Source organism: Siphateles boraxobius, unplaced genomic scaffold, assembly GCF_051911475.1.
Source record: "Siphateles boraxobius isolate OS27281-9 unplaced genomic scaffold, OSU_SipBor_1 55, whole genome shotgun sequence".
Lineage (NCBI taxonomy): Eukaryota > Metazoa > Chordata > Actinopteri > Cypriniformes > Leuciscidae > Siphateles > Siphateles boraxobius.
The window spans coordinates 2040608-2064748 of NW_027509181.1; the positions used below are offsets into that span (position 1 = coordinate 2040608).

The following is a 24141-nucleotide window of genomic DNA, read 5'->3' on the forward strand; positions in this document are numbered from 1 at the left end:
ATACATACACATGCACAACACATCTGTGATACCAATCTCATTACGTGGTTCGCACATCATATCTAGAACCTCTTTTATCATTACACAGGGCGGTTCGGACCCATTAACCCTCTGGGGTCGGCAAATGCGCCGGTGCGTTTTGCTTGATTTTTTTCACATAGCAGGAAAATAGACTTAAAATACTCTGTCATTTTTGGTCATACAGACTTAAGAAATATAAAAAAATAAAACTGTTGAATGTCTACTTTTTATGTGTTCACTTACAATCAAAATAAAACATTGTGCTTTTGCAAAATAAAGAAAATAAACAGGGTGTGCTTTCTGTCTCTCCGTCTCCATTAACCTTTTTTCTGGAGCACGTCTCTAAACTTAAACAAAACTCAGCGAATACTATTCACCCAGGCATGAGCAATATATCTTCATAATCGTATAAGTTTGTACTTTTAAAATAACTAAAATAAATATTCTGTTTATGTAATCTATAAAAAGGTGTCATGGGTCTCATTAACGTTCTCGCAGCTCATTATTCTGCTAATTTGAAACGCCCATGGAGAGCGCGCGCTATTCAAACGCAAATGATCTGAGGTAACACATGCAAACGTGTCAACGCCCCTCATAAACTCGATAACACACCAAATCTAATCATCAGATTAATGTACTATTTCATCTTGCGATGCTGTGAGGAATAATCCTCGGACATTTACCTCAAAACATGTGCTGGATGTATAAACAATATTCTCTCAAAAATACAAACATGTACATACATGTTGCTCACATATTATGGTAGCCCTGTTTGTGCTAAATAGAGTGTAATTACCATCACGATCACACTAGTCAGATGGCAGGTGAATCATGCAAGTAGGATGCTGAAAATGGTTGTTAGGACTGAGGTCTCAGCTCGATGAGGTTCGCTGCGTTCTCTGGCGGGGAGTCTTCTTTCCAAAGGCCCCACCGGAACCCTCCAGACACGACTTTTGTGAGCTTGGCTGTAGAGGCTCGCATCTCGTTGATTCGTCGGTACAGGATGTAGGCCAAGCCCAAGGTTAGGGTGTGGCCGATGATCGTCGGAATGCACAGGGCGGTGGGCTTTGTGGGCCAAGTAGTGCTCCAAGTGCTCCGAAGTAGGCTTGTCGGAGTCGGTTGTAGAAGGTCTGTGGTGTTTCAAGTCGGGCCTGCCTGAGCTCCATGGCGGTGGGTAGGCCTTGGTCTGATTCTGGATCAGAGAATTCACGGATCAAAGCTTGTTGCAGCTGCTGGTAGTCAGTTTTGACAGTCTCTGGTTGACGGTCTATAAAGCTGCGCACATCACGACTGGACGTGATTCTTAGCAGGTACAATCTGTCCCAAGCGGTCGCGTTGGTGACAGTTTGTAAGTGAAAGTCAATGCAGGTAGGCATGCACGTCGTGGCCAACTGCAGGGTTCAGAGTGAACGTAGGGATGTGTCTGGCCAGCCTGTCAAGTTCTTTGGAGGCCGTGCCGTGGTTAGTGGCAGGGGTTCTTTGGAAGGCCGCCCCCCCTGACTGCTGACGGGGGTTCTTGTGGGCTGGCTGGTGGTGTCATAAACAGTGGGCTTACGCCCCCCTTTTCAGCTCTTAGTTCTTGGCTGAAAGGTAAGGACCGGTTGGTCAGGGGAAACTCTGTGGTGTGCTTTTCCTCTTCCCGGTCACTCTGCAGTTTATAAGAGTGTTTCAATTCTCTTTGGACAATGTCAAGTTCATATTTGAGATTGTGTCTCTGCTGAGCAAGCTCGTGGATTTCAGCTCGGGCCGCTTGTAAGTGTTTTTCACAGGCCTTTGCTTTAGCGTCTCTTTCTTTGAGTTCAGTCTCTGCTCTTGCCAGGAGAGCTTCACCTTGTTGGAGTTTTCCTCGAGTTCCTCTCTGGTTTTCCTCTCCGACTGTTCTCTTTGGTTTGTGTCCCGACGAAAATCAGACAGGGCATTTTGAAGTCTTTCCACTTCCTCCTCAGTTTTGAATTTTAGCGTTGCGACCTCCCGCTCCAGGTTGACGCTATCTTCCTCCGCCAAGCGTGCCTGTGGCAATCAATTGTGAGCTAGGCTTCCGATTATCCGGCTCCATTCCTTTGAACTGTAGGCCTGCGTGGGGTCGTTGGACATTAGCCGGTCTACGTCGGCGTCCAGTTCCTGTCGGGTCAGGGGTTTTGGGTCGCCAGCGTCCTTGGGCAGACAGCCGGTTGTCATGGCAGTTAACCAGGCATCCAGATTGTTCCAATGGGCCGCGGGACTGGAGGCACGTGACATTCTGGTTCACTGTAGGCGAGAGAAACACAACACACACAAAAAGGGCCAATGCAAGCTTGTCTTGAGGCTAACGAGCTGTAGTACGGCCGTGCTATCTATAGAAATTTTGGCTAACTGATGTAGACAATTAGGCGGGCCAATTTACGCGGGTCATCGTGGGACCCGAAATATAGGCTGCTCGGTTGTCACTCTATTATTTAGCTTCCTTGGGGTCTCTTGGTGAACTGAAAGAAACAAATCACAACAGCTCAAAACAAAACAAAAAGGAGATCAAGAGGGGAAAACAAAACAGAAATATCGCAGTAAAAGTAACACCTAGGTGAATTGACCTGCGCTGTGGTGTAACCACTAATAACTCAGAGGGTGTGTCTTAGGGAGAAAGAGGTAAACCAAACACTCAGAAAATATATCCGGGGGAATATCTAATATTCTGTGGCTTATACTAAGTGGCAGGGTTTTATCAAATTCAGTTTTTTTATTTATTTTATTTATTTACCTGAGGTGAACTGAGGTCGAACCCAGCTGGCCCCAGCAAGTGTGGTCAAACTAGCGCCAACAAACACTCAAACACCGTGACCCCGGGTTCTTCGTTGCTCCGCGTCACGGTTACGCCCGCTCAAACAGCGCGTGACGGTAAACACAACCTGGTAATCTCCGACCGCACTGCAAAGGTGGGCGGGGCCCAGAACCCACCAGCGAACTGCCATTCGCCTATGGTTTGTGCACCGGTCCCAACAATTGACTAGTGCGTTGGCTTGGTGGTTGAACCTTCGAAGCACCAGGTTGCTGATGTCACTTACTGCGTGCCGCAACCAGTGACAGAGATAAAAGAACCTGAGAGTCACCACCCGGTCAGTGCTGGCGACGCCAGTCGGCAGACTCACCCACCGAGATCAACCAGGGACTCCCACAGTTCACCGCAGCGGCTGAGATATTTACCTATACAACACGCAAAATGGAATGAACAAGGTTCAAAGAGCTTTAAGTGAGATTTTCAAAAATCAAGATTTTCTTGCTTAAACCAAATTGAGTAATTTAGATATGTAGAAATAAAACAGAAACTACAATAAACCTGAAAAGGGATAATGTAGTAAACAAAATGACTTTGAAGAGAAGATTAATTTAACCTGGAAAGGAAAAACCAAATTAAGAGATGAACGGCTTTTGCCAACTAATGATAGCACAGAAAGTAATTAGACACGGATGGTAGTTGGGAGCAGGGTGGAGCAGAGTGAGTTGAGCAGAGGAATGATAGCTGACCTGGAGGGGTACCGCCGCGAGGGGGCGACTGTCTCTCTCCAAGTGAACTATCAGTGATTTGGACTGGGGAATTCTATTACTTAAGCTCTGATTCACTTCTGTGAATTGAACTCAAAATAAAATGTCTCAGTCCAAAACAGGAGGATTGTTTTAACGAACTAGCAAGCTGTAAATGCAAATATGTATTTGCAGTGAATTTAGAGGAAACACAAACGAGAAGGAAGCAATGAGTAGCAGGTCTTTACCTGCTATTGCCCACGCGGTGGCAGTGTCGCGCTCACGCGGACCCAACTCACGAGCGTGGTAATTAGAAACTGATACTTGCCTGTGGTTAAGGAAATCAAAAGTGTCCCTGCGCACAGATTTCTTTTTAAACATGAAACAAGTATACACACATTTACAAGTATACTTTTCGAAGATCACAGCGGATCTCTTTGTGCTCGGTTTGCACAGAAAATGGAACGGGATTTTCCACCGGGTAGCTACGCCAGTGTTTTTGAAATCCGAAATTATCGTTGCTAACGATATAAAATAAAGATCTTTTACTGACAGGAGGATTCTCGCTCCCACAGTTTACAAACTATACCGGTAATACGCCTGAGTGAAGATTTCTTCGTTCAAACAGGACTTCGAACAGTATCAAACTGTACCACAGCCAAGCAGAGAAAAACAGTTTCCTTTTCTCTAAACTGGGCCATGTAACATACTGTGAATGCAGTTTTCCTCACATCTACTCGTTCTGAACAGAAGTGCTTTAGACTTCCTTTCTGCACTACTGGTGTGTTACTGACGCGGCTTTTCGCCTTGCTCAGTTTTTGAGTCGACTTATTACTACACAATGCAAACGCGTGTACACAATATTAAATTCTCAAAAACACACATGAATATGAATCTGAATATTGGTCCCAAAATGAAGTTTGAAAATGCCTGCATTCTCCACCATAATATGTAGCGACAATGACTTGTTTTGGTGAAATTATTAACTCAAAGATTATGAATATGCATTACCGCATACACAAATTAGATTATCCAAAATAGGGAAAAGGCTAAACCTCACTGTATATGAATCATTAACACGATTGATCATAGTAATTATTAATATAGGTCGGTAAAATCAGTTCAATTATCAGGGTAAATTTTCATGTGATTCAAATTTAGTTTATCATGCAATCTGTCCGTCTGGCGGACTGGAGGCGAAAACTCCCTTATCACAACAACTTACCGCCCCTGTAAACAGCGACAATACCCAATATTTCAATAGTTAAATTAAATAGAGCTTGTAGCTTAAATCAACATTTTCAGGGACTTCAAGTTTATGGAACAATGAGACAGATTCAATTCAAAGGATTATGGAATTTAATAAAGCAAGACTAAAGATTAAATAAACTACTTTAATCACACAGGAGTACATATTTATAGCAAAACAATCAATTACAAAGAAAATGTAAATGATTGCAATACGAAATATTGGAGAGAGAAAGTTAGAGGGTGAGAGAGAGAGATCTTCTCAGGACAGAACAGTTCAAACAGTTGCTTCGAAATAAGACCCAAAGGCTTTTTAGGAAGTTCTAGACAACCTTAAAACAGCATTTCCTTTTAGATTATACTTGCATTGATATGGGCCCTTTTTTGTGCAGCTGGTTTGAAAAGAAGCGTAGGCTGAATGTCCGGAGTTTCTTTCGGACGGAGGTAGATGTTGCGATCTCTTCAGCTCGTACGACAGATGATTAATCTTAAATTCGTTTCGTTCGTGAATACACTGAAGGAAAACTATCAACTGAGGTAGATGATAGGGGACAGAAAGAAAAACTTAGATTAAAACAAAATTAGAAAACGACTAAGAACTCCGGCTGGAGTTCATCGTGGAAAGTGGATCTCTCTCTGGCGTAGAAACTGCACAGAACAGACGTGGCGCTCCAAGTTTTGAAGGGAGCAGTGTCACGCCTTTCTCACGTGCCTGATACAATCGTTTGGGAGGAGGGGTGGCGGCAAACTTCTTTGTTCGCGAAGTACACGCCCTCCGGGCAATGTACAGAGGAGGCAGAAATGAAACATTTATAGAGTAGTATTAATAAAAGAATGCATCATGTTGCACTTTGGATTCAAGGATTCAATACCATTGGATTTCTCTGATCACAATAATACCACGCAAGGTATTCCTGTGAGCTAGTAAGATAAAGATACATGATTCTTCGTAATTAAACGCATGTCAAGTTTGATTATACACCATAAAGCTTATAGTTATAGCAATTGGTCACATGGGAATCGTGAGGCATGACAAGAAAAACATTTCATACATTTCAAAAAGGTATTTTGACCGCACGTAGTCAGGAATGAGTGTTTCTGTGTGTGTTTGTATGTGTAGAAAAGTTCATCCAGCGTTCGGCGGAGTGGTGAACTTTTGCTCATCCCCTGCGGGGAATTGTATGTGTGTACGTATCCTGTGAAATTATGAGTTTAACACCAGAATAGTGGTTGACTATCTGGCTACACAATGTCTTGTTTGTGAGGAGCAATCTACTAAAAGGGGACCCTGGGGAGTTTCCTGCGGGATCTCCAGTCAGGGCGGCGCCTTTTGGTCACATGTCGGTGTTTACTCATTAGAGAAAAGCGCCGCGTGTGCTGATCAGAATCACTAACTTAATCAAGTCCGAACACCATTTGCTTTGTGTCACAGTCCATGAAGAGTGGAGCTGTGTTTGCAAATTAGAAACCAGTAATTTAAAAGAAATGGCAGAACTGACCATCTGCTTGCTGTTACACACCTTTGCCAATACTATGTTTATAAGCAACTGAAAAAAGCACAAATGTCAGGGCATGTCAAAACATCTCAAGGACCCCAAAAACACCTTAGACACCAGAGGGTTAACACATTTGTCCGTCAAATCATCCCATGAATTAGCCAATCCTCTTATATGCACCATTTGTTTCTTGAGATTTGCTTTGTGCGTAGTGTCATCCTGACATGGATAATCGGGTTGGATGCGTCCGCAATAATCTTGTTCAACAGTCGGGTCATCTGGAGTTGGTAATGCTCTTTAAACATGAATTCCATACAGCTCTTTAGGCTACAGGCAGCACCCATGCTGATGGGGTTTTGGTCACTCGCCATTCACAATTGAGAGGCCTTGCCAGAGATCAACGACGTCGCAAACGATTTCCTTGCAGAGTTTGTCCAAAAGTTTCACCCTGATTTCTAGCTTCGAAGCGATGAATGGTTCGTCTCTCAATTCATGCAGAATAGTTCCGACTGTTCCTTGGATCCGATGAGGATGAGATTTTAAACCGCCCCGGTTTAGGACAATCACAATGATGAAATGAAGATTGGGTTTAAACACTTTGCTGGACAGTTCATCAAAGTAGGTGTCGAAGAAGTATGTAGGGGGATCAAACAGACAGGAATGCTGCAGCTGGGTAGGATGGTTTATCTCACAACCTTCACAGTCCTCCTTGAGCTTATCGCCGATGAGATATTGCTGCAGCAGCACGGTTGTAGCTTTTATGATTTTGAATCCGACGTCGCTGAAGCAGACGTCTGTAGTGTCGAAACTGGGGTTTAGCAGAGGATTCGTTAACATGAGACACATCAGCCAGGAAAGTCAGGTTGTGAGATCTACATGTACTGCTGCACGCATCTCTCAGGGTGGAACAGCTGCAATTTAATCTTGTTATATCCGTCTTGCATATCGCACCACTTGAACATTTTGTTTATTGTGGAAAAAACACTACTCAGCAGACCCAAATCGCACCACTTGAACAAAAATTGCATTTCATACAGATCATGATAATAATTATGCAGGACGGCCCCTGTGCGGTCGCAGAGCTTTTTCTTGTCTTTGCAGCAGAATATGTGAACGCATTCATTCAGCTTCTTTTTAGAGTGATCGCCGACCACTCGGTACCAGACAATTGGGTCTACACCATCCCACTCCGCAATGTACAAAGGTTCTTCACCACAGTCATTCAGATCCTTACAGACACTCTTGTAAAATAAAGACCATTCTTTATCGTGAAATACCACGCAGGGGTGTACCCCCGTTATAAATACGCCGGCACTGTCAGCGGTGTAGACTGTAACAACTCGAGATGGCTTATGAAATTTGTACCCGAAAACATGTCACTATTCATCACAAATTCGCCTTTCCTCCAGTCCGAAGTTTCATGGAGAAAGTTTGTCAAATGGACATGTCCATATGCTTTTCTCGGAGCCATAGTCAGATTTTCCATCATCTCTTCACTCAGCACATCCTCTGGGGATTTAGGTGAGTGTAAACGGGCCATATCAATGTATTTCACTGCTCGTTTCTGATTTTACAGAGCACAACAGCCCCATTTATATACCCCTCCACTGCTCTGGTATGTGGAGGGAGATCCGGTGCAGCTGCGTGTCAAAGTTCAAACATAAAACCTTCACAACTTCCATTAAATCAATCCCTTATACCCACAAGTTCAGACACATATTTGTCCTATTACACACCGGGTCAAAGGCCACAAGGTCAGTGAAAGGACAAGGTCATCCCAAGGGCACAGGGAGGGGCAAGGTCAACCCAAGGGTACGGGGAGGGGCTAGGTCCAAGGTCACCATCCATCATTTTGACACACGCTGTATCATATCACTACTAACATTTGTTAACATGCAGTTTATCTACAAATGTAAAAAAAAAAAATATAGAAAAAAAGTATATATAGAAAAAGAGTTTTGAGTTCAAAGTTTGACTGTTGGGGCCCCATACCTGGAATCGCTTAGGGCCCCCATATCACTAAGTCCGCCCCTGTTAGGGGGCAGAGTCTTGTTTCATTTATATGCTGATGATACCCAGTACATACCCTTGAAAGCTGGTGATTCCATTCAACCGTTGTCTGACTGTCTTGATGATGTTAAGAAATGGTTAACAAATAAAGTTCTCCAACTTAATGGGGACAAAACAGAAATAATTGTCTTTGGTCCCCCGAGATTGAGAGATGGTCTCAATGATGAGCTTGGAAAAATAATTTCCCCTCAATTTCTTCCCAAGTCAGGAACCTTAGTATCATCCTGGTTTTGATCATTTACGGATTATTTCTAAACAAACAATTTTTGTCTTTCCAAAATTTTGAGAAGGTTATTCATGCTTTCATCACATTGCGGTTAGATTATTGGAATTCATTGTACTTCGGTCTTCCCCAGTCATCTCTTGCTCGCCTTCAGATGGCTCAAAATGCAGTTACAAGGCTGTTGACTAGGGCAAAGAAATATGAACATGTCACCCCTATTTTAGCATTACTCCATTAGCTCCCGGTCAATTTTAGGATTCATTTAAAAATTCTGTTGTTTGTTTTTAAAGCTCTTATTGATCAAGCTCCTTCCTATCTAAAATATCTTTTTATTCCACATTCATCTAGCAGATCTTTAAGATCTCTAGATATTCAGTTATTTTTTTTCTGTTCCTCGATCCCGTTTAAAAACTAAGGGTGATAGAGCTTTTTAATCTTATTTTAGTATTGTTTTACTGTCTGTCTGCTATTCTGTTTTACTCTATTTATTCTTCTACTCACTCTGTTCAGCACTTTGGTCAGCTTTGCTGTTTAAATGCGCAATATAAATAATTTTTACTAACTTACTAGCCTACCCTTAGTTTCCTTTATTAAACTATTATATCCATGCTTTATTGTCTATGTTTGCCGCTCACAAATCAAGTGAAAGTTATTCTTTCTTGACCAGGAAGATCATTTATTTCCTAGAATTGATAATTCATCATTGAATTTATTTTTAAACCAACTCTACATTCACTGTAGATGCCATTGGTTAACAAAAATTTTACCTGTTGCACTTTAAATCAATTAAGCATGCAAATTGCCATCATATTAAATCTTGACAAATTTGCATATTATATATATATATATACTGTATACATATATATTTTTAAACAAGACCTGAAACTTAATTCAATCTGGATAACCCACATGGAAAGAAACTATATGGGGATATATGCGCATATATGAAACCTATATGCAGTTTATATGCACATATATGCTACATATATACAGCATATATGCACATATATGCTAATATATATGCTGCATATATGCGTATATATGGCACATATAGGCAAAACTGAGGTGCATATATGTGCATATACAGGCCATATAGGTCTCCTGTATTGCTTCTTTATATCCACATATAAGCCCTATATGTGCATACATGTCTCCTAGCTCATAGCAGGATCTGGTCATTTTTTAGCTCATACCTCACTTTGGCAACTGTCATACATGATGCCTAGCTCATATTTTCTATTATCAAGGCAATAAGAACTAACTAAAAAAAGAAATTATGCAAGAACTGTATGTGCAAACATGTGAAATTGGTATCACATGTAATTGACATGTTATGGAATTTAATTATGGCAATTAAGTGAGAGGAGATGGAAAGCTATGGGAAAGCCATTTACAAGGTCAATTCTTTCTTGTATGAAGATAGTGGAAAAGAAGGAAATAACAAAATGGTTTGTCGTTTTTTTATTTTGTCAATCAAGCCCTTTTTCCAATTTCAGGTCACTTCCAGATTCACATTACAGCTCATAGGCCTACACATCCACACATTCACCGTTACATCCACCAAATGCAATGCAAAATGCAATGTTTTCTGTATTGTCTTAATGCAGTTTCTAGATGAATATGGCTGAAAGGTCATTACAGTCTAAATGTAGCAACAACAAAAAAAAGAACATAGAACATACATTCAAGTAATCATCATCATCATCCCATCTATCTGAGCATTTCACTGTGGTTAATGAATTTGAAGACAAGCATGTATTTTAGTCTGTAAAGTTTTTAAAAAATCGAAAAGCCCAAAGATCTGTATCTCTGCTAAATGAATTTAATATGTTTGCGATGCCATTTATCTTTTCTTTTCATTTCTTTTCTTTTTGTCCAAATTATTGTTGTTTCAAGTTATACTTATCAAATGTGAAAATGTGTAAAAGAAATGTGTCAAGAACTTGATATCAAACTCTGTAATTTTGAAAATTAAAAAAAAAAAACTCCACTCTGCTGCTACCATGGCTGCTACAGCGCCGCGTAGTTGATGAGTCATGACGTCACCCGCCTGACGTTTGACGATTCGCGCCGAAAGATATCGGCTGGGAGTGAAAATGGCGATGGAGATCTGCTATGTCCTACTTATCATCAATCGTAAGTATTCCTAATTTTAATATTTATTAGCAGGGTTTTTTCTGGAGATGGATATTGCTAGAGAATACAGTTCATGAGTACACACACTTCGCTGCCTTCAACGGCTCAAGAAGGCAATCGGCTCTAGAAAAAAAACCTGGGGAATTTGAATTTGGGAGAAATATATATATGTTTTAATTGCGTTCACAAACAGGTTTCCTCTGCAGAGCCTTATGAATGGGCTTTGGAGGGTTGTAGCTTGGGTTCACAGCTGCAGGAAATGTCTTTCGAAGAGTAACGTTATAGTTGCTGTGTGCTATTTTGATTTAGTGATTGTAATAATTTTTTTTTTATATATAACCTCTTTCTAGAAATCCCTCAAATGAAAAGTGACCTCGCCATTATTGCTCAAAAGGTAAGTTCCTCTGTTTTTCATTGCTTTTTAAAATTGTTTCTCAAGCAGATCTGTAGAGACTTGTGATGTTGGGCTGATTGATAGTGTTAATTATTTGATGTATTTGCACTTTAATTTATTGAAGAGAATAACTATATTTTTCTTCTATGAACAAGACTGGAAGGAGTCCTGTGGAGGATCTAGATTCCCCCTTCTCGACTTTTGGAGAAGTGCAACCGGTGAGTAACCCCCTTGCATTTGTATTTATTTATTTAGTTTACTTGTTACTCAAACAGAGCTATATGGGTTTTTATGATGTTTGGCTGATTACTTTTGCATGTAACTTTAATTTATTGACATGTTTGATGTTTTCCAAGCCCCCCCTGTAAATAAGAATCTATAGTGGCTTGCTTGGATGAATAAAAATTGTTGTGGAGTTTTACTAAGTTTCTTTCTTCTCTAAGACTCCAGAGAGGAGACCGAGCCATTTAAAGAGAGTCCCATGGTGACTGAGTGCTTTCGAGAGACACCACAGGTGTGTAACCCTTTTATACCTCAGATTTTTCTGTACTTATTTTACTTAAGGCTCCAACTGAGCTATAGGGATTTTATGTTGGGATAGTTAGTGGTAATATGTAATTTACTTGCCCCATATGCATAAAATTGTTGAAGTTTTACAATTGTTGAGTTTAACAATGTTTTTCTTCTCTAACAAGACTGCAGCAACAGCTGAGACATCAGCGAAAACACAGGTGAGTAACATTATTTAGTAAGGATGGGTATAAACTGTGTGTTTGTAGGAGCCAATTAGTGTTATACGAGACAATCATCCTTTCCTCCTGCACCCCTTCACTCCTCTCCACCCACTGTCTTTTCTCCTTCCCTACTCTCCATCCAACCTCCTCCTCCAACCTCCTCCTCTCTATTATTATATTATTATTATTATTAACTATTGGGAAGCTAAAAATAAGAATCAATATGAAACATAAAAACCTTTCTAAAAGTTGCCAATAAATTAATATTGTGATGTGAAATTATTTTTCAGATTTAAGTTATAAAGGGCTCTGGGGTGTTTTGCCAGGCCTTGCCACCTCTGCTACTGCCATGGTGTGGAATCTGCTGCTGGGCACCTTTTGATTTGGAGACTTTGCTAAAAAGCAACCTGAATGGTACAAAACAACATGTTCCTAATCTCTTCTGTCCTTGCAAAAAAAAAAAAAAACAAGTCAGTCATATTCTGTGGAATAAATTATGTTTGTGTGCGGGCATACCATTGCTTTTTTACTTGCCATTTTTGTATTTCCTTGCACCTCAAATAAAAGTGATGTGTATATAAAAAATAATCTCTTGTTTTCACCACCTTCATTTTACCCCCCTTTCATAATAATTTTGAAATATTACTTTAAGGTGGAAAGCCAACCAGAGGGGATGGGGAGCAGCTGGTCGCCCTTGACCAAATTAAAAAGGCAGCCATTATTGGTGAGTAAATGCATAATGCGTTGAGAAGGGAAAACAAAACTTTTAAGACTTTATAAGTTCACTACTTTAACCATAGCCTACTTGTATCAATGTTTATTAGGTATCAATGGAGACTGTATTAGATAGGGCACCCATTATTGTTACTGTATCTGCTTGTAACCTATAATACTAATTCATTGCTTGCTCATTTCTTGATCCTACCTTTCCTTTTCTAAAGCCACATTTCTGAATTTTTCCTATCCATGAATTTTCTCTGCCTTGGATGCACATGATTGACCGTGTGACTGTTAACAATGCAGTCCCCATGACGGACGTGCATATGAAAGAACGATGCGCTAGAAAAAAGGGGGGGGGGGTGATGTTTCCAATCAGAATTTCTTTCAGATTTAGCAGAATCCAATCAGAATCTTCCAATTGACGTGTTTACATGACGCATTTTTTATTATGATCAGCCCTTTATCCAAAATATGTGTCCAATCGCAGCTGTACTGTAAGCACTTTGGGTTCCTGATGAAGCACTATATTATTATTATTATACTGTCTTATTATTTTTGTCTTCTCTAGATGCTACATTGAAGAAGTGGCCGGCAGCCAGCCGAGGACAGATAGGCACATCTATCAATTCGAAGCTCACAGAGCTGAGAAGATCAACAAGATAAATTGGGGTTTTTCTGTTCATTTTTTTGTCTTATTTTTGTTCTTGTAATATTTGATTGTTCTTAAGTAAATAAATAATTAAAATTTTTACATCTTGGGCTATTATTTATGTTGCCTAGTAGCTATGGATTTTAATAATAATACTAATATATAGGTAACATATAGCTGCATATATGCACCTATATAGGTACATATATGCACATATATATATGCACCTATATAGGTACATATATGCAGCTATATATGCACCTATATAGGTACATATATGCAGCTATATATGCACCTATATAGGTACATATATGCAGCTATATATGCACCTATATAGGTACATATATGCACCTATATAGGTACATATATGCACCTATATAGGTACATATATGCACCTATATAGGTACATATATGCACCTATATAGGTACATATATGCACATATATATGCACCTATATAGGTACATATATGAACACATATATGTACCTATATAAGTACATATATGCACGTATATATGTGTACATATATGCACATATATATGTACATATATGTGCATATATGTACATATAATATAGGAAAACGGCCAATTTTATATATGTCACACATATTAAAATCCTATATCAAAACCTATATTAAAACATATATGTTTATATAGGTTTTTTCCATGTGGGAAATTAACCGCAAAAGGGATTTTTTATGCATATATGCCAAATTTAAACATTTCAGTAGCTTCTACGCGTATATTATATCAAGCAGCCCAATACAAATATGAAATTTTTTATTCAACCTTACGACCAAAGTAGCAATGCAAGATACAGCCCAAAATCATCAAAGCAGGTTTAAACATCTTCAATACCTGTAAATGTTGTTCTTACATGACAGATGGAAAGTAAATTAGAAATAATACATTCGCTTTATACTATACAAGAGTGTTGCATTCACAACTCAAGGCTTGCTTTCAAGGGTGGCCTCATCAAAGAGGTTGAGCAAGTTCTTTGGCTCAAAGTTGCTTTTATCAGACAAATCAGTGGAGATCCAGCTTCTCTTTCGGCTGCTGGGCGAGTCTGTGTGACTGCGCTGGTAGCTGTGATGAATCAGACTTGAGCTGCTGCTGGAATGGATTCTGGAGGGAGTGTGCGCACGCTGGCTGTGCATTGATGTGTGGGTGGAGTCAATGTGTGTGTTTGGCAGTGGTGTAGATGTACTGCCAACAGATAAACTCGCCTGGACTCTGTACAAGTGAAAAACAGATAATGAAAATGTAGAAGATATAGTTGATTTTTACATATTAGCCTAGTCTGTAAAATTTCCCACCATGACGGTGTTGTACAGTAATGGTAAAGCTGATGTGTTGCTAGGGTGTTCTAAGCACCATATTCAAGGACTGTTCCAGGATACAAGGTATCATGAAAGCCACAACGAACAAATTATTGTAAACGATTGCATTGACTGTGGAATTAAATAAGTACAATTAACAAAACCATAGGAGAGACCAACGTATGTTAGCAGATTGGACTCACAGCACATTCTCCTTGTTCAAATCATTAAACAATCCTTCAGCCCTGGGTTTTCTAGTACCTGCTCATCACATTGTGGCAATAGAGTGCAACACAATCGGGTTCCTTGTGTAAAATTTCTATTGTTTTTTTTTTATGTTAACTTACAATCAAAGACAGACCTACCAAGAGTTCTGAGCTGGTATTTACATTTAGCAGACACTTTTATCCAAAGCAACTTACAAATGAGGAGAGCAATAGAAGCAACTAAACTAACAATAGGACAACAATATGCAAGTGCTGTGACACTTCCCAGTTTAGACTAACGTAGTAAACAAGTATATATTTTTAAACAGATATAGAATAAATGAGAAAAGAAAGTTTTAGCATTAATGGATCAAGTGTTGCCGAAAAAGATGCGTCGTCAGCTGTTTCTTGAAAATGGCTACGGATTCAGCAGCTCGGGTTGAGTCAGACCGGAAAGACCGAAACAGACCGGAAAAGTGATTTTGTGCCTCTTTGAGATAATGGCACCATGAAGCTTGTGGATGGCACGTAAGTCTGGAGTAATGAGTTTAGATAAAAGGGAGCAGATCCAGTGGTTGTTCTGTAGGCAAGCATCAGTGGTAAACAGTGCCATTTTGTGAGGAGAGGTGTGTTGTGTGCTCTTCTTTGGCTCGATAAAAACCACTCTAGCTCTGCCCTTTAGATCCATTCTGGATCAGTTGCAGAGATTTGACAGTGCATGCTGGAAGGCCTGCCAAGAGAACATTACAATAGTCCAGTCTGAACAAGCGCTTGGACAAAGAGTTCCTAAAGGAAGTATCATGCATCATTATGATCCTCATAATGTTGTATAAGGCAAATCTGCAGGACCGGGCAGTTCTAGCAATGTGTTGTGTGAAGTTCAATTGATCATCAATCACAACTCCAAGGTTGCTGGCTGACCTTGATGGAGTTATGGATGACAAACCTAGCTGAATAGAGAAGTTGAGGTGTAGTAGTATCAGCGCTATCCTTGGTTTCTGCTTGTAGAAACGATATATATATACATAGATACCTCATTAGCAGCCATTTGAATGCGCTGCTATATGTAAGCCCCTAATGTGGATCTATGTATGCATGTATGTGTATGTATATATATATATATATATATATATATATATATACTGTATATATATATATGATACAATATCTCGCACGCCGCTGTTGTGTCGCCCAGACATCATGGTTTATGATTATTGATTGCGAGTATAGAAATAAAAAAAATAAATGAAAAAAATGCAAGCTTAAATCAACTGAGGCAAGCAGGCTTTGGGACAAATGAAGAAATAAACAAGGAACAATATCGGCGTGGCGTTTTCGAGATGGAGAGAGCTTCGCGACAAAGTAGGACTGCTCTCGCATGTGTTCTAAGCAAATATATATAATTTATTGTACACATACAGTTATATTGTACTTTGTTTGTACTTCAGTAATGCTTTTTATCAAGTCTGTTTGCCAAGTCTATGGCAGTGAAATTAAATACAGTAGCCTATGTGTTATTTGTGTTACAGTAGCCTATGTGTAAAAATATTTAGCCATTACTTCCAAATACTGTGGGTTTGTTCAAATGTACTTTTAGTACGATTGTTTTAAATGTATAAAACTGTGCAGTATTAACCCACCAAATCATTTGACAAATAGTCACATATCAGTGACTATTTGTATAACTAATATAGCATAATATTTCACATTTCTTGCAGCCAATTCATTACGATGACATAAAAAGTGTGATCAAACGAAAGAGGTAATACAAAAACTAATTTATTAGCTGATATATAATTTATATGATTTGTGAATTCCACACATCTCTGCATGGTGAAAACAGCATCTCCCATCGTTCCACTCTCCTTCATAGCGTCATCAAGCTTTGTCTTTATTGTTTTGAAAATGTGACCTCTGGCGGCAAAATAAATTACTTTTTAGTAATAGATTGTACCTTTAATCAATGGTATATACTTTTGTTCAGGCCAACTTATCTATTAGTCCTTTTTTTCTTTCATATTTTAGACCTTTTCCTTTTAAATTATAATGATCTCACCTATATTTTTGCACACTCAATGTATTTGTTTTTACAATACATTTCATGTAGACTTGCAAAGAAGAGCAGCTTACATTATTATGCTACTTTTAGCTATGAAATTTATTCAGTAATGTGCTGCATCATTTTTATATTGTTAGGAAGATACAGAAATTTGAAAGCATACAACTTTGAATATATTTCTTTTAACTAAAAATAAAACTGAAAAAGTACAGTTTTTTTCCTTTATAAAATTTTTATACAATTACAATGTATGTTGTGCAACTGGGTGATTACTAGGGCTGGTCCGAATACCATTTTTTGAGCTTGCGTAGTAATGAACATCGAATATTCGAAGCTTCGGAATCTCTATATGTCTCAGACATCCCAAGTCTACCGGAAGTTCCGAGAGTCTCCCGCATATTGATAGCGGCTCCCTGATGCCCGCAAATTAGTTCAAATCTCCCGAAATCTAGAGCTGGTCCTCAGTGGCGTCATGCCCATTCAAAGTGAGGGGGCACGTGCCCCCTCAGATTTTTCCTCCCTGATAATTTTTTTGTCACAACTTTATTCCCATTATGCTCCATAATTACCAGAGCCTATAACGACTCAAATGTATTCTCCTGGATGTGTAATAAATCGGTCAGCATCAGCCCGCCCCTTTTTCCTAATATGGTGTCTGTGTATATCAAATCTAGAGCGCTACGCGCGTAGAATCTTTGCTGTGTATGTTCAAGCAACTCACACTCACTCGTCTCGCACATTGAGCTGGCAATGTTTTACAGATGGTCTTGAAGTGGTAAGTGGGCGACGCAACAAATCGGCATTGAATTAGTTATCGGATGATATTAAAAGGTAGTGGGATTATTTGTGGTTGACCTGGAAATTTTAACTTGATCAAAAAGTTATGGATTTGATATTAGCTACGAATTCAGAGCATTAACTTAAGTTGTGTCAGTGTAACGTTATCGATAGCTAGCCTAGTCTAACCGTAAACTAGTTGCCTAACGTTACAGCCTGCCATACAAAGCCAATAAGCCATAGTAGGTTAAATGTACAAGTTACAAGTTACTAGCTTTTCTGTTAGCTCATAAATTACTCTTTACAAGTTCCTTATTTAAAATATATTAATGAGCAGTGTAACTACAGTATTTCAGTGATTTTACTAAATTAATGTTACACATTGCATTTGATTTGATTACTTTTTTACATTTCTGTCAAATATTAACCATTTTCAAATAAACGGGGTAGTGTTAACCTTATTCAGCACTGAAATCTGTCAAACTTCTTTCAAAGTCCTTCATCACATATTAATATTAAAATAACTTAATTTCAGAGCACCACAAAGTCAGACCTCAGCACCTTTATGTACCTTTAATGTAAGATCGTTCTTAGGTCACATACCAATTTAAAATCAGTAACATAAAAACTGCAATGGAACGGTTTTTAAAATCATGTGTAGTAGGCCTAAGTGTACAGTAAGTGTGTTTAAACATGCTTTAATGAAGTAGACTTCAAAAGCTTTTGAATTTGAGCTTACAGTTCTTTCATCAACCTGTCTTTTACTTAAACTTACAAAATAGATACTTTAACTTAGTCCTCAGATAGAGGAGGGCTGCTGCTAGCTCCGTTAAGGTATTTCTGTCCCTGCCAAACTGCATTGAAATGGTATGTTTAGCAGCCAGAATTAAAAAATGTTCAGGGGGAGAAACCCCCTGACCCCTCCTAACATGATCCATATCATCCGTCAGAAAAAAACTGCAACGTCTCAGATTGTGCCCCCCCAGAATTTTGGCTTGCATGACGTCCCTGCTGGTCCTGGTCAAGACAATCTCCTGAACTCCAAACTGAATGTCAGAATGGGAAAGGTGATTTAAGCAATTTTGAGCGTGGCATGGTTGTTGGTGCCAGACGGGCCGGTCTGAGTGTTTCACAATCTGCTCAGCTACTGGGATTTTCACGCACAACCATTTCTAGGGTTTACAAAGAATGGTGTGAAAAGGGAAAAATATCCAGTATGCGGCAGTCCTGTGGGCGGAAAGGCCTTGTTGATGCTAGAGGTCAGAGGACAATGGGCCGACTGATTCAAGCTGATAGAAGGGCAACTTTGACTGAAATAACCACTCGTTACAACCGAGGTATGCAGCAAAGCATTAGTGAAGCCACAACACGCACAACCTTGAGGCGGATGGGCTACAACAGCAGAAGACCCCACCGGGTACCTCTGATCTCCACTACAAATAGGAAAAAGAGGCTACAATTTGCAAGAGCTCACCAAAATTGGACAGCTGAAGACTGGAAAAATGTTGCCTGGTCTGATGAGTCTCGATTTATTTTGAGACATTCAGATGGTAGAGTCAGAATTTGGCGTAAACAGAATGAGAACATGGATCCATCATGCCTTGTTACCACTGTGCAGGCTGGTGGTGGTGTAATGGTGTGGGGGATGTTTTCTTGGCACACTTTAGGCCTCTTAGTGCCAATTGGGCATCGTTTAAATACCTCGGCCTACCTGAGCATTGTTTCTGACCATGTCCATCCCTTTATGGCCACCATGTACCCATCCTCTGATGGCTACTTCCAGCAGGATAATGCGCCATGTCACAAAGCTCGAATCATTTCAAATTGGTTTCTTCAACACGACAATGAGTTCACTGTACTAAAATGGCCCCCACAGTCACCAGATCTCAACCCAATAGAGCATCTTTGGGATGTGGTGGAACGGGAGCTTCGTGCCCTGGATGTGCATCCCACAAATCTCCATCAACTGCAAGATGATATCCTATCAATATGGGCCAACATTTCTAAAGAATGCTTTCAGCACCTTGTTGAATCAATGTCACGTAGAATTAAGGCAGTTCTGAAGGCGAAAGGGGGTCAAACACAGTATTTGTATGGTGTTCCTAATAATCCTTTAGGTGAGTGTAGATACAGGCGAGACGCGACACGTTCAGAATTAATAAACTTTTAATAAACTACAGAACAGCGCAAGCGGGAAGCCTGCGCGCCTCCAAGAGCAGAGCTTATATGCTCCGAGAATGGACACTGCACTAGTGATATAAAACACACACACACAGGTCTGTTAACTTAATCAATATTTTGAATAAGGTAGTCTAATATTTTTCTCACTTAACAAATTACTGACAAAGTAGGGTAGATTTAAATAAAGAAGCGGCGCGCATCACGCGAGCAGGGCTTATATGCTCCGAGAATGGACACTGCACTAGTGATATAAAACACACACACACACACACACACACACACACACACACACACACACACACACACACACACACACACACACACACACACACACACACACACACACACACACAGGTCTTTTAACTTAAGCAATATTTTTAAAAAGGTAGTCTTATAATATTTTTCTCACTGACAAAGTAGGGTAGATTTAAATAAATAAAAACGAAATTTAAATAAATAACAGCGAAATTTAAATAAAAAATAAAACCGAAATTTAAATAAAAACGAAATTTAAATAAATAAAAACAGAATTTCTCCTATATATCGCAGTAGATTAATTTAGATTCATAATAACGGGTAAAAAGGTTAATAAATTTTGTTTCTATTATTCTGTTTTCCACAATGTCAAAGCAGCGCAGCTTAACCCAAAATACAAGCTAAGGCATGCACTTCTGTCCATACAAACTCCGCTGTTCTGCGCTCTAGCCAGAGAATACTCCCGTTGCAGGAACACTTTTAGTAGTCCAAGAAGCAGCAAATATATTTATTAAGTAGCTATAACGAAGTTATATGTTAAGTATTATATTTCACCAGATTTTATAGTGTAAAACATTCAAGCGTGAATGAGAAACATTTCGAGGGGATGCCAGGTGTGCAAAAACCCCCCCTAAAAAACGAATATTTGAATGTCACATTTTCAAATTGAATACCAACCCACCGAACGAATATTCGGGTCCAGCCCAAGTGATTACCTGTCAAATAAAAGGTATAGTCTTCACACTAAAGTCTGTGCAGTTCAGACACAGTGCACATGCTATGCTGCCAATGTAATTTTCCTAGACATTATTTTGTCTTTCAGCTTTTATAGGTGACTGTACATTATTCAAGTTGGTTTTATTTTTCTAGATGTTTGATATAGGAACTGTTGTACATAATGCTTTTCCTAACCCAATATAAAATGTATTTACACACCGGTAGATTATCCCTTGAGCCAAGTATAACCAGTAAGTGATGGAGGCCGTTTTAAATGTTTCTCTTCATAGCAAGTATCCCTCTTGTCAAGGTTACACCCTGGGCTCTCCCTCTCTACGAACACAATGCTCCATCTCTCCAGAATACTAATCACATAGCAGTCATCATCCTGCACAAATACTCACCTGGACATTCAACCAGCGTCAGGTATTATTTAAGTATTCTTGGACTACACAGACCTTCAAATACTTACCTGTGGTATGATGGAAACTGATGAACTTCCTCAAGGCAAGGCAAGTTTATTTATATAGCACATTTCATACACAATGGTAATTCAAAGTGCTTTACATAGAAGAAATTAAAATAATCAAAAGAAATCAGAATAATTAAAACAGTTTAGAATAAAAGATAAAATACAGAAATAAAAGAAATCAGAATAATTAAAACAGTTTAGAATAAAAGATAAAATACAGAAATAAAAGAAATCAGAATAATTAAAACATAAAATAAAGTACAGTACAAACAGTCGGACGAACAGTGGCACAGTGCTCATTCAGTAAATGCACAGCTAAACAGATGTGTTTTGAGTTTGGATTTGAATGTGACTACTGTAGGTGCACATCTGATCTCTTCTGGAAGCTGGTTCCAGCTGCGGCTGGCATAGTAGCTAAAAGCGGACTCGCCATGCTTAGAGTGAACCCTTGGTATTTCTAGCTGATGTGGTCCTAATGATCTGAGTGATCTGTTGGGTTTATATTCAGTGAGCCTATCTGCAATGTATTGAGGTCCTAGGCCATTGAATGATTTATATACCAGTAATAATACTTTAAAATCAATCCTATATGTAACTGGCAGCCAGTGTAAAGACCTGAGGACTGGTGTGATGTGTTCATATTTTCTGGTTCTGCTCAGAATCCTAGCAGCAGCGTTCTGTATGAGCTGCAACTGTCTTATGGTCTTTCTGGGAAGGCCAGTGAGGAGTCCATTACAATAATCCACCCTGCTGGTGATGAAAGCATGCTCAAGTTTCTTGACTGGATACAAAGCATCTAATTCTTATGGGGGTAGAATTGTTCCATTATTCCAAATAAATAGATTATGTTCCACAAATAAATGTAAAAAGATTCACAAAAATATATCATATTCACAAATAAATAGATTAAGATCCACAAATAAATGTAAAGACTTTCACAAAGAATTATAAAACTCACAAATAAATAGAATGAGATTTGCAAATAAAAAATATATTTACAAATGTTGTTTATACCACAAAAACAACTCTGCCTGGCATTTATTTGTGAATCGGTTCCTGTGCATTTGTAAATCCCCTCACACATTTGTGAATCGGTTCCTGTGCATTTGTAAATCCCCTCACGCATTTGTGGATTTCGAAACACTTCTAGCGTCGACGTGCAGATAAATCCACAAATAAGTGGACTCCACCCACCCTTTACCTAAGCCAATCAGATAACGGCCACATTGAGCTGACCAATCGTAGCACGTTCTCGCTACAACCAATCACGTTAGGCTTTACACTCGGGGTGGTCTTGCCCTGAAATAACTTTGCTCGTTCATCTGCATTGGCTCAAATAGGAAGTGTAGGCTAAGAAAGACCCATATTGCTTCAGTAAAATGTTTAAAATTTGGATTTCGTTAGAGTTAGACCATGAGACTGCGTATCAAGCAAAGACACATTTTTATGAGCCTTTGAAAATGCCAGAGAAACAGCGCTTACGTTATGGGAACAACGCGTTATGGAAGCGTCACGTTATTCATGATAAAACAGAAAAGCATCAATACTAATGAATGACTGGATCCAACCGCGTGATACATACGCGAATTTGTGTAATATTGGGGAAATTACTGTCACAACAGCTTTTCCCACTTCTTCAGTCAAGTTTTAAATAGCAGGTCCGTGAATCTAATTATTAAATATAGGCTATAACATGCATTCAAAAGTGAAATGCCCATCAGACAGCAGCGATTTGAATTTATCCGTTAAAACGCTTGATCACACAAATAATATTTCACATGAATCAGACTTAATAATTGTATTGTAAAAGTTACTTACAGCATCCAATATAAATGCAAATATGTATTTTTTCAGCATTATCCACTCAAAACCCAAGTAGACACGCTGTTACATCTTCAATGATGGTCATTTGGGCTGATATTTTGTATTCTGCATAATATTTATGTCCTATAGCTAGCTATTTGTCACAACGATTGTGCTTTAAAAGACAAAATTGTCCGTTTTGTAACTTATTACATCGTGTCTACCCAGTGTGAGATTTTCTACATTAGACAAACAAAGGAGCAAATGTGCAAATGATGTGTCCTCCGTGTAGTAGCCGCTTCAGAAGAAGACCGGGCATCCGTTTACTATCAGTGAATCATCGTATCGCCCTGCGCCGCGTCCAGTGTAGACACTATCACAAATTATGAATTTTCATGTAGCCAGCATAGTCAACAAAGAAGATTATACGTCATATATCTTCAGGTAAGAAAACAGACGTCATGGGCAAAATGTGTTAACATTGCAAACATGTTAGTTTTACATGATTTGAAACTGCTACGGCAGGGAAGATAATCGGCTTTGCTTTTGACGTGCCGCTTGACTCCGGTAGAGAGGGGGTTATGATGCTCGGGATCTGTGATGATCATTTATGTGTAATCCTGAGTTAATAATAAAGAATAATAAATATAAAGAATCCTTAAACTCCAACCAGCTTTTGGAAAAAGGGTTGTTTTAACCACACAAACAGCTAATTTGAATGAAGCTCCCATTACAGCTGCTTTCAGGGGTGCAAATATCTGCAAAATTAATCAGATCCAGTTCTCGCCCCGAGTGTAAAGCCTAACGTGATTGGTTGTAGCGAGACCGTGCTACGATTGGTCAGCAAAATGTGGCCGTGATCTGAATGGCTTAGGTAAAGGGTGGGTGGAGTCCACTTATTTGTGGATTTGTCTGCACGTCGACGCTAGAAGTGTTTCAAAATCCACAAAGGCGTGAGGGGATTTACAAATGCACAGGAACCGATTCACAAATGCGTGAGATCTATTTATTTGTGAATTTGATATATTTTGGTGAATCTCTTTACATTTATTTGTGGATCATAATCTATTTATTTGGAATAATGGAACAATTCTACCCCCATAAATTCTTGCAATATTTTTCAGGTGATAGTATGCTGATTTAGTTATTGCTTTGACATGACTACTGAA

The 24141-nt window shown here is 39.2% G+C and overlaps 1 protein-coding gene across 1 annotated transcript in view; it reads right to left on the minus strand.

Moving 5' to 3' along the window:
* Positions 1–9999: 9999 nt before the first annotated feature.
* The window catches only part of pkmyt1 (protein kinase, membrane associated tyrosine/threonine 1), a 181461-nt gene continuing 167319 nt past the window's right edge, over positions 10000–24141 (minus strand). Inside the window, exon 8 of the mRNA XM_077205848.1 lies at positions 10000–14416. Coding sequence (XP_077061963.1) covers positions 14131–14416 — 286 coding nt within the window. The 3' untranslated portion in view covers positions 10000–14130. The remainder of the gene's footprint in view (positions 14417–24141) is intronic.